The sequence below is a fragment of the Crocuta crocuta genome, unplaced genomic scaffold (assembly GCF_008692635.1).
Source record: "Crocuta crocuta isolate KB4526 unplaced genomic scaffold, BGI_CrCroc_1.0 scaffold75, whole genome shotgun sequence".
Classification (NCBI taxonomy): Eukaryota; Metazoa; Chordata; class Mammalia; order Carnivora; family Hyaenidae; genus Crocuta; species Crocuta crocuta.
The window spans coordinates 924,390-936,677 of record NW_027530350.1 but is presented as its reverse complement, the minus strand read 5'-3'; the positions used below and the strand labels follow the sequence as shown (position 1 = coordinate 936,677).

The following is a 12,288-nucleotide window of genomic DNA, read 5'->3' as shown; positions in this document are numbered from 1 at the left end:
TCCGTTGATGGACACTTAGGCTCTTTCCATGTTTTGGCTATTGTGGAGAGTGCTGCTATGAACACTGGGGTACATGTGCCCCTATGCATAAGCACTCCTGTATCTCTTGGGTAAATTCCTAGCAGTGCTATTGCTGAGTTCTATTGTTAATTTTTTGAGGAAACTCCATACTGTTTTCCAGAGGCACTGCACCAGTTTACATTCCCATGAACAGTGTAGGAGGGTGCCCATCTCTCCACATCTTGCCAGCATCTAGAGTCTCCTGATTTGTTCATTTTAGCCACTCTGACCAGCGTGAGGTGGTATCTCAGTGCGGTTTTGATTTGTATTTCCCTGATGAGGAGGGACGCTGAGCACCGTTTCATGTGCCTGTTGGCCATCTGGATGTCCTCTTTGGAGAAGTGTCTGTTCATGTCTTCTGCCCATTTCTTCACTGGATAATTTGTTTTTTGGGTGTGGAGTTGGGTGAGTTCCTTATAGATTTTGGATACTAGCCCTTTGTCTGATATGTTATTTGCAACTATCTTTTCCCATTCCATCAGTTGCCTATTAGTTTTATGGATTATTTCCTTTGCCATGCAGAAGCTTTTTATCTTGATGAGGTCCCAGGTGTTCATTTTTGCTCTTGATTCCCTTGCCTTTGGGGATGTGTCAAGTAAGAAATTACTGCGGTTGAGGTCAAGGAGGTTGTTTCCTGCTTTCTCCTCTAGGGTTTTGATGGTTTCCTGTCTCACATTAAGGTCCTTTATCCATTTTGAGTTTATTTTTGTGTATGGTGTGAGAAAATGATCTAGTTTCATTCTTCTGCATGTTGCTGTCCAGTTCTCCCAGCACCATCTGTTAAAGAGGCTCTCTTTTTTCTGTTGGATACTCTTTCCCTCTTTGTCAAAGATTACTTGGCCATACATGTGTAGGTCCAATTCTGAGTTTTCTATTCTATTCCATTGGTCTATGTGTCTATTTTTTGTGCCAATACCATACTGCTTGATGATAACAGCTTTGTAGTAGAGGCTAACGTCTGGGATGGTGATGCCTCCCGTTTTGGTTTTCTTCTTCAATATTACTTTGGCTATTCGGGGTCTTTTGTGGTTCCATACAAATTTTAGGATAGTTTGTTCTAGTTTTGAGAAGAATGCTGGTGCAATTTTGATTGGGATTGCATTGAATGTGTAGATTGTTTTGGGTAGTATTGGGGTTTTAACAATATTTATTCTTCCTATCCATGAGCATGGAATGTTTTTCCATTTCTTTGTGTCTTCTTCAATTTCCTTCATAAGTTTTCTATAGTTTTCATGATACAGATCTTTTACATCTTTGGTTAGGTTTATTTCTAGGTATTTTATGGTTTTTTGTGCAATTGTGAATGGGATCAGTTTCTTGATTTCTCTTTCTGTTGCTTCATTGTTGGTGTATAAAAATGCAACTGATTTCTGTATGTTGATTTTGTACCCTGCAACTTTGCTGAATTCATAGATCAGTTCTAGTAGGCTTCTGGTGGAGTCTGTTAGGTTTTCTATGTAGAGTATCATGTTGTCTGTGAGAAGTGAAAGTTTGACTTCTTCTTTGCCAGTTTTGATGCCTTTGATTCCCTTTTGTTGTCTGCTGCTGATGTAGGACTTCCAGCACTATGTTAAACAACAGTGGTGAGAGTGGACATCCCTGTCGTGTTCCTGATCTCAGGAGGAAAGCTCTCAGTTTTTCCCCACTGATGATGATGTTAGCTGAGGGCTTCTCATAGATGGCTTTTATGATGTTTAAGTAAGTTCCTTCCATCCCGACTTTCTCGAGGGTCTTTATTAACATCTCGAGGGATGTTGTCTTTTGTCAAAGGTTTTTTCTGCATCCATCGACAGTAAATCCCTCTGGTAAAGCTGATCATTCCTGTTCATGAATCTTCTATAGACATCTACTATGGAACCTCTGCATGTTACTGCTTTTACTAGATATGTCTATTTCCCTTCATCATAGTGTTTTTCAGACTTTATTTTCCACAGGAGGAAATATGCTTCACATTGAGATTCAGTACATATAATCACAAATGAATGTGTGTGTGTGAGTGTGTATAAATAAACCAAAATATAACAAAAAATACATTACATGTGATTTACTACATGGATATTTTCTCTTCTATTCCTCTGGGAGAAGAAATTGTCTTATTTCTTCTTTGAATCTCTAGTACCATCGTGATGCCCAGCACATAGTACCACTCAATAAATGCCATCAGATAGCACACTGAAAATACTATCAACAGGTAAATAACAGCTAAACAATGTTCCCCAAGGTGACATGCCAAGGGGCCCTTCTATGTTTAATTTACTCTCTGTTCTGAAGAACAGCTAAGAATATGTGTATAGGACTTGACCTCCTAACAATACCTCTTATGTTTGCTTTGGCAGTCTCTTAAACCTCTCTATAAATTTTCATTAGATTAAGTTATGTCNTTCCCATTTCATACACAGGAAGCTAATACACTCTGTCCCATAGAAGGAGATTAATACTTTTCAAAGAAGGGAGGTTAGGGAAAAAAAAATGTAGATATAGCTTGTCCTTAGCAGGGAGAAAAACACACACACACACACACACACCCCAGGAAAGGAGACAGGCAGTTGGTAAGTCACCTTGGGCGGATTGGCCTTTTTAGTGAGATTAGAATCTGCTCCCACGATAAGGTTCCCTCTGGCATGGTCACACTGTGCCCAGAAACACACCACATGCTGTTTTAATTATAAAGAAATCTGGAAATCATATTCCAGGTTGGGTCAGCTTTCAGAAAGATCACCTACAAGGTGCTCAAAGCTGATAAATTCTGAAAGATGAAGACTGAAGGAGGGAATGGGGAAAGAAAATAGGAAATCTTAGCCTCTGGACCAGATAAGCTTCCTGGTGCTAATAATCTCAAGCCCACAAAACTAGCTGGAAATATGCCTTTCTGCTGCTTTATCCCTGATCAAAACTGCAAGACACAGCTGCTTCACATCCTAGTAATCTATGTGGACTAACTGCGTTTTGTTGGCACAGTATATTTTTAAAGGGTATATTTATTGTTACGTAAGAGTCTGGGAATTTTAGTTCTCATTTTACTTTTCTTATAGGTCAGACTTAAATACTATAATTTTGGATCAGTTATAAGGAAAACAAACATAAGTTGAGATCTATAGTGTGAGGCTGAGGAGTTTTACAAATGGTAGTGGGTACATTCCACAGCCGGCACCCACCTTAAATGCTCTTTCAGGCACGTGAAATACCTCACCACCGATTTCATTCACGTTTTGTTGCTTTAATGTTTCTGACCTGTCTTCTGCATGTCTTATGTTTGTCTACCTCTGTTAGTCTTCCTGAATGAATCTTTTTTTTTTTTAAAGTTCTTATTTAAATTCCAGTTAATTTACAGCATAATATTAGTTTCAGGTGCACAATATCAATCAATTCTTGATGTGTAGGAACAGGTATTGAATTGGAATCCAGATACAAATGAATGGTAACTAGAGGCTATGTTAATGGTGTCAAGAGCATATCAGGAGTATTAGGTTCTTTAAGGCAATATGAGGGACCTCTAGGCTGATGGATGAGATGAGACTGGCTTTCAGTCTGGTTTTAGCCATTTTCTTCTTCTTTTTTTAAGTTTTAATTTGAATTCCAATTAAGTTAACATACAGTGTTATATTAGTTATAGGTGTACAATATAGCGATTCCACACTTCCATACATCACCTTGTGCTCATCACAAGTGCACTCCTTAATCCCCATCACCTATTTAACCCATTCCCCCATTCCGTCCAGTTTTAGCCAGTTTCCGAATTGAGTATTAGCCAGTCTTTGAATAAAGCATTACTTGTGCATATTATTTATTCCACAAGCATGTATGAGTGTTGCCATGCACTAGGTTTGGGGTACAGGTACTGGGGATATGTTATAGAACAAAATACTCTGACCTCAAGGAACTTAAAGCCAGGGGAGGAGAAATCAACTCTTCACATAAGTAATAAATATTAAGGGACAGAGGGATAAGAACTATGGAGAAAATATCCAGAGCATATAAATGCATAAATGGAGAGACCTGACCTGATTCCACATATGCCTAGAGTTGCAAAATAGCTTTAAAACAGACTATTTGATGATAGTGAAGAATTATTACTTTTCTTTCTTTTTTGAGGGAGAGTGTAGGCATGTGAGCAGGGGAGAGGCAGGGAGGTGCAGAGAGAGAGAGAATCTTAAGCAGGCTCCATGCAGTGCAAAGAGACTGTCTTGGGGCTTAATCTCACGAGCCTGGTATTATGATCTGAGCCAAAATCAAGAGTCACATGCTCCAATGACTGAGCCACACAGGCGCCCCAAGAATTATTACTTTTTAAGGACATGATAATTGTATTATGTATTTTTATTTTTTTAAAAGAGCCCTTATCTTTCAGAGATACACTCTGAAATATTTACAGTCAAAAGATAGGACGTCTTGGATTAGCTTCAAAGCAATCTAGGGGTGGGGACTGGGAGTGGAGCCAGATTTTTCTTCTTGAAATTGAGAGAGCAGGTCCTTAGGGTTCTTAAAGTTTTCTCTCTACTTTTGTTTATGTTTGAAAAGTTCTGTAATAAAAAGTGAAAAAAAATCTTTAGCAGGACTAACCTGGATACTCACCAAATAGAAGCATTTACTCCATGCAGTTGAAAGCACCCTCTCTGCTATCTATGTTTTACTTATGCCCTGTCTTTCTCAGGATCTCCATGTGCTTTTATTTCTTCCTCTCCTTTCTCATATTCTCATCCACCTTTTCTTTCAACCACCTTACAAATTTCTCTTTTACATGGGCTAGATTCATCTCTGCAGTAATTCTTCTCTGCAGTAATTAGTAGCGGTGTATGGTTTTCTCAGTCCTTTCTCCATTTCATCTCCTTCCTCTCTTGTAACTACTATATTTAGTTGCCTTATTACCACAGATGCTTCTTTCCCCTCCCTGTAGGGCAGTGGTTAACAGAACTAGGTTCCTTGTCCCTATTATGGAAATCAGAGAATGGGCTGCACACTTGTGCCCAAGTGCTGCTGAAAGGTCTTTCTGCCTCCCCATGAACTATATGTGTGTCAAAGTAATCTATTTATTTATCCACTTAGGCAAAACTTGAGTCGGAATAATTACTTATGAGGCTCTGAGGATGGCAACAATAGGAACTCATTAGTCGAGGCCTACTAATGTGGTTTTGGTTCCTAATGTGGTTTTGATTCTTTTCCTAAGTGGATGTTTTATTGTTTATATGACACGTAGAGCAGTATTTGAATTCTAACAAGAAATTTCATATAGCATTCCTCCCAGCTTTTTTGGAGAAGTTTAAACCGCTCTCATTGCCTTCTTCTTCTTTTCTTTTATTCATTTTGAGAGAGAGAGAGAGAGAGAGAGAGTGAGTGAGTGTATGAGGAGGGGAGGGGCAGAGAGAGAGAATCCCAAGCCGGCTCCATTCTGCTACCAGTGCAGAGCCTGATTTGGGGCTCAATCCCATGAACCATAGGATCATGACCAGAACCGAGATCAAGAGTGGGGCACTTAACTGACTGAGCCACCCAGGCGCCCCTAAACTATTCTCACTCCTAAGACAGTTATCTGTCCCCCATAATGTCTTTGAGAGGAAGGGAGAGGAAAGTCACCCATCCCAGAAGAGCAAAGTCAGGCCAGGTGAGGATACTGCTCCAGGCCTCCAAAGACGCCGTAGAACAGCCTCAAGGAACACTTTGCCTTGTTTACCTCCCGAGTATATGAGGATCCTACCGCTGGCAGGCTTTCCTGAGGGTGTGGCCAGAGGGCCTGTGTTTCTGTCCCTATTGTTCTGTGCTGTTTACTTGCAGGATGTGTAAGCACAGCATGTATTGTAGTACCAGATGTTCTACGTGGGAGGAATTTCATTACTCACATACACTTGAGGGTGCTTTCTTCTGACTGCACCCAGCCCTTTCATTGAGCACAACAATGTAAATCTGCCTCCCGAACCACTACCAATTCCCTCAAACTGAATATCCCTTCAATATCTGAAGGGGATATCGCAGGCCCTTTGGTATCTTTTGCTTTTAGACATGTGGATGCCTAGGGAAAGTATCATATGGATTCTTCTTATTTTTTAAACGGTTCCAATCAAAGTGACCCAGATTGGTTCCGGATCATCTAAAAGCCACAGGCTCCTTGGCCTGGATTTCAAGGCTTCCGCCCACTGACGGGGACTCCACATTCGACCTCACTTCCCACCACCCCCGCTGGTACCCTGTATCCTGGATAGGCGAGCTGGCTCTCTCTGCCATGGGCACTATGCTCATCCTGCGCTGGTGTTTCCCTTCCGAGAATTCTTGAGCCAAATCCTGGCTGAGCTCAGGCTCCACCTCACCAACCTCACCCTTCTCTGCACTGGCAGGAGGCACAGCTCTGTATCATGTGACTGCTGCAGTCCTAACTTCCGGAGCATACGTGAGCATGATTGAGTGAGTTTGAGTGTGTGTGTATGTGTGTGTGTACTAGTACTACAAGATTCCCAAGGGCAGGAAGGCACTCTTGCTCAGAGTTTTCTAAATTCTTTATGGGGCCTAGGAACAGGATGGGATGGATGGAGTGATTTGAACTTTACTTTCTCTTCAGAGCAGTATCTGGTTTGACTTTCCAATGTGTTCAATTCATTTTTCTACACAGTCACACGTAATGAATACATTTAATGTAATACACTGAGCAGAAAGGATGAGGCAGTATGTTCACTCGGCCTCTGTGGGGGAGGCTGGCGGTGTAGGTGTCAGTTTGTGGTCCCAGTTGCTGCATGAGGTAAAGATTCATGGGACTTGGGGTCTACTCGGGGACTGCCACCACGTTGCACCCCCAGCCACCCTGCTCTCGCTGCGGCTGCCCACTCACCGCTGCTGAAAGGCTTTCTGGCCCATCTCTCTGGCGGCTCTCTTCACCTCCTCAGGAACTGCGTCTTTCTCGGCCTCAGACACCTGGTACACGGCATGGCCCGCATCCAGCCGGTAAGGACCTCCTTTGCCGCCCAGACCTGCGGTGTCCCTTCCCCCTGGAAGGAAACCATGAAAATCCAGGTGACAAGACTGATGCAGACCACAAAAGTCAGATCGTGCCTTTAAAGCAGTCCTGTGAAGCGTATGAATTGTATCCACTTAGTAATTAAATGTTCAGATGATGGTCTCCTGGAAACAAAGGGTTTCCCCCTGTTTAGGATGCCTTTCCTCTTCTCCATCCAGCCAAGTTTACCCATATTTCAAGACACCTCATCTGATGACTCTACCTCACAGGATCACACCTGGCTCCTATTTGTTACCAGTTAATATTTGTTTTTTCTTTTCTCACCAACTATATGATGGGTGGGATTATATCTTATGTACTTTTATATCTTTGCACCTACAAAAGTGGCTTGAACACCATAGATAACTAGATATGTATTTATTAACCCAAATGAATAATTTGGGTTCACTGTCTCTTGCATGTTACCTTATTTTTCCTTAAAATAAGAGAAAGACAGCCAGGATACAGATCCAGTCAGCTTTAGACACTGTCAGTGGCAGGACAGTTTTCCAATATAAACCCAAGTCTGCATGCTTGGAGTGTTATGTAATATTGCAGGAACTGTTTATGTTGTAAACACAAGGTAAATGCCTAGAGGACCAGGTAGGTAATACTATAAAAAGTAGTGAGGATGTTGGCTAGCTAGAGCAAACCTGCCTCGTCTAAATACATTAAAACTCAAGTTATTTACAATATTGCGTTGACCCTCAAAATACATATATTGGCTAGATTCGGCCCCTGGGCTACCAGTTTTACCTCTGTTTATAATGATTAAAATACTAGTAATCAGTTTCTTTTGTTCACTCAGACATAACTTGGGCATTTAGAAGAGAATTCAGTATTGGGAGGGCAATGTAGTATCACATCCTGCCGTATTGTATACTAATGTTACATAGTACAACTCTGTAAGTTAAACTGGACAGACTGAATTTGAATCCTGGCTCAATGCACTAGTTGTGTGTTCTTGAAGGAAGTCCCTTAACTGTGTCTCAGTCTCTTCATCTGTAAAATGGAGATACTTCTTGGCGTTGTCATGAAGCTAAAAAAATGCTTAGAACAGTATCTGGTGCAAAATAAGAACTATGTAGGTGGTTGCTCTTACTATTATTAATTAGACAACTTCCTATCACATAGGATGAGGTCATTTGAGTTTCTGTAAAGTAGAAATTTTTAGGCTTTTGTTAAATTGTGTTATGTTTAGCTTTTCCCCCTTGGAGCCTTAATTGGTATAATAAACTAAAAGTAAGAACTCAGCATGTACTGCTTCCCTTACGAAAGTCCAGGTAGGTCATTTCCTTTTGGGAAACACCATAAGTTTGGGAAACCCCATGAGAACAGCCTATTAACTATAGTATGTTTACTCTTTGATTTGAGCACATCTGACTTCATTTTTATTTAGAAATTGGTGGTGGAAAATTCCTTCTTAGATGTGTGTGATTGCCGGCTCTCACTCAGGGACAGCCTGTAGGCAGAGGGGAGGGGCAGGTAACCGGACAAGGACGATGAGCTACAGAGGCAGAAGAGCTGCTTCTGTGACCTGACTCCCTTCCTACAGCAGGTTCTCCTTAGGCACGAGTGGGTCATGGGTTAGAGCTTAACACTTCCTAGGTGTTGAGATGCCATCAGTTTTGGTGAAGAGGAAAGGACCTATAAGCGTTCAGAGTCTTGTGTCGGGGTCCACATGAGTCACAGGGGCCCTCGGGAAAGTCACATGGGGATGGAGAGGGCAAGAGGGAGAGCTCTGCATGACCTCTACTTCCGAGAGCCTTTAACTTGTATGACTTAAATGAAAACTCTGGTTAGAGGTTCTAGACTTCAAGGCATCATTTTGAAGCTAATCTCAGACATCTTAAATCAGCTCCTAAGGTACGGGGGAAACAAGCAAGGGAGGGGCTTAGATGATGAAAGAGGGATTAGGTGACTTGGGTCAGAGCTCGGCTCAATGCAGAGAATTCTAAGGGAGAATGACAGAAAAAAGTTGAAGCAAAAAAAAAAAAATTCGGTAGATAGAAAAATAAAGGCTGGGGGATGCAAAATTAGGGTCTTCACTCTGCACGGAGGTGAGCTAGTAGAGTGCAGGTAATTAGCAAGTGAGAACCCCGGCTCCAGAGTAGTCCACTGCTGGGAAACATACATCGGGCCACCTCTTCCACAACGCATTCCATATGGATTAAATCGTGCTGTCTTGACACTAATTTCGAGATCAAAGGACATTTCTAAAAGTACCCTTCCTTTAAAGCTGATGCTTGATGAATAAACAGAACAGGCAAGAAGTCTAGGGGGTCTATTTGATAGCGCATTGTCTCAGCACAGAAACCCATTTCCTCCCGAGGCTGTCAAGGCCAAGAGGCACACAGCATCCTCAGGGAAGGAGAAGCGCGGAGCTCGTGCCAGCACAAGACATAGATAAGATCAGACAGAGCACACACAGTCTGGCCCTGTTCCTGCAGCCCAGCAGATGTGTGTGTCCAGCTGCTGCAGAGGAAGGAGGAAGGCAGCCGTCATGGGAACAATGCTCTCGTCAGGCAGCCAAGAGGAAGGAATGGACCACGGCCATCGGCTCAAACTGCAACCGACTCTCTTATCTCAAAATCCTGCATCCTAACATACTCACTTTTGAGCTGTGGAAGGTAAGGACCGTTTCTTTTCCAAGTCAGCTGGTCAAGAAAGAATTTACTCTAGATTGCTGACGTGATCCCAAGGGCATGGAATTTAGAGGAAGGGATTAACATTTTTAATGAATACATTCTTTAGACCAGGGCTTGTGCTCAGCAATCACAATTTCATACAATCCTCACCACAACCTGGTAAGGCAGTTAGTGTTTTCCCCTTTTACTGATGAGGCCACTCTGGAAGGGTCAGAATGGTCTTAGGTCACAAGCTGGCAGTGTCTGTGGGGCTTTGCCAGAGCTTTGCCACATGGTGATGTCACGCTGGGACTCAGGGCAAAAGCACAGTCCCACTGACGAACGGAGGAGGTGGAGGAGACAAGTGGTTCCTGCACCTTCTCAGGGGTGGTGTGCAGTCTACACAGACTTGTGAAGTTTTAGGAAGCTTGACCCAGGAGGATGCCGGTGCTACCAACCTGTTCCACCAGCCCAAGTATTCCCGCCCACGTGGGGCATGTTGTCTGGGTCCTCCTTCCCGTGTTTGGGGGAACTCACGTCTTCACCGCTATCTCTGTTGATTGTTATCTACAAATGAAGAATTGAAACATTATCACTATCTCATGAGCAACACCAGAGACTGCAGGACACAAAGGAAAATAACCTCAGGCCACAGGACATAATAGATGCCATTTAGCATCTGGCAAACAACTTACCGGATTTCACATCCATTTAGCTGGGAAGGAGACATTCAATTTAAAAAAAAAAAAAAAAAAAAAAAAAAAAAAAAAAAAAAATTTTGGNNNAATTTAAAAAAAAAAAAAAAAAAAAAAAAAAAAGAAAAGAAAAGAAATTGGGCTGAGTTGCAGCTTCAGAATTATCTTGGTGCAGCACACGCCGCGAGCAACCACAGCAGGAACAGCAAACACCTATGAGAAGCAGGGAAAGTGGATCTCACCAGAGACTGACACTCTCTGGACGGTTTAAAGGGCTCACTGCCCAGCTATTCCAGTTGAGTCACGGCAGATACACATTTACCTATTTAATTTTCAAAGAAATTCAATCCTTTTGAGAAATATTTTGTACAAAACATATGGAAAACAAAAATAGCAAATGTGTGCTGCAGTGATATATTAAAGTTATACACACAGACACTAAAAACTGCTTGCTTATTTTCTGGACTCTCTCTAATTTTATTATGGTACTTTGTAGATTTCCTGATTCATCTTTATGTTAAAACTGGATTTACTATTCCTGCAATGGCAAACAGAATAAGCTGCATTTTAGGCCTCTTCTGTGAGAGCCTGTGACTCACTGGTCCCTGATTTCATTCAGCACAGATTCAGCAAAAGGACTGATAATTACCCAAGAATTCCAATCCTACTAAGTTCTTTCAGTAGATACCATTCTACAATAAAAAGAACTCAAAGCAGTCACACTTCATGAATCCTATGAGCCTGATGTTAAATGTAATGATTTCAGGGCAGACCAAATAAAATGTGTATTTATTTGTTCAAAAAGTCTTCTAGAAGATGCACTGGCAGGACATCATATGAAGTATGAAAGCCATGGAGGATTGGTCAGTGCTCTCTAACTGCTCAGGGTAGAGCAGGGTGGGGCTTGCACACAGACCAGAGCATGAGGCCAGATGAGTCTTTAGAGCGGACCCATTCCTTGTTAGGACCTGGACTATCATTCTAGATGTTGGATTAATGAAGGTAGTGGGTAATATAGAGTCTTTGCAAGTAAAATGGCTATTAAGAATGAATTCAACATAACTTCTCTTGTCTACGTACAGACTAGTTAATTTCAAATATTACAACATCATAAAGGGATTTCTGCCAACAGCTTTGGCAGCATTAACAGAGTTTTGGCCACAATTATAGCATACTTTAAGAAAATTCAGCAGCCAGGACAAGACAATTGATATGAATCCCACACACATAATCATGCTCTAAAAATGGGTGAAAATAAATATTTTTCCTTTTTTAAATTAAACTATGCAGAATAGCTAGAAACATTCAGAGAACAAATAAACATTTAAAAAACTTTCCCAGAAAACTTAAATTACCTTTTAACTTGTCCAGAGGTAATATAAGAGATAAACAGTAGATTAAAATATATATTGACTATAAGAATCCTAGGCCAGCACTAATCAAAAACATTTTCTATGTTGATGGAAATGTTTACAGCTGTGGTGTCTAATACAGTAGTTATTAGTCCAACACGGCCATTGAGTGCTTGAGGACCTGAAGTTTAAATTTTATTTAAGTAACTAAAATTTAAATTTAAACAGCCACATGTGGCTAGTGGTGTTTTCACTGGACAGCACAGCACAAGGACAAAGTTGCCTCAGCCGAGCAGACACTGTTCGGAGCTCTTTGGATCATTCTGTAGATGTTCTCCATGAGAAATGAGAAAAACAAGGAACATTTAAAAACTGGGATAGGGTTTGTTTTGTTGTTAATTTAAGAAATCTATATAAAAGCTTAATATAAGCTTTTTAAAAGATGCTTTTTCTTACAAGAATACGGTCGCTGCTCAAAACAACTTCTGGACTGCTTCTGGAAGGATCTACAGAGTCCATGACAGATTCTTCTTTAATATCTTTAATTGCAGACACTGTGTATTAAAAGTAGTTTT

The 12,288-nt window shown here is 41.3% G+C and overlaps 1 protein-coding gene across 1 annotated transcript in view; it reads right to left on the bottom strand.

Moving 5' to 3' along the window:
* VWA8 (von Willebrand factor A domain containing 8) overlaps positions 1–12,288 on the bottom strand; it is a 357,898-nt gene that overhangs the window by 42,035 nt on the left and 303,575 nt on the right. Inside the window, exons 39-40 of the mRNA XM_077765686.1 lie at positions 10,125–10,233; positions 6,875–7,031 (exon numbers count right to left, since the gene is read on the bottom strand). Coding sequence (XP_077621812.1) covers positions 6,875–7,031; positions 10,125–10,233 — 266 coding nt within the window. The remainder of the gene's footprint in view (positions 1–6,874; positions 7,032–10,124; positions 10,234–12,288) is intronic.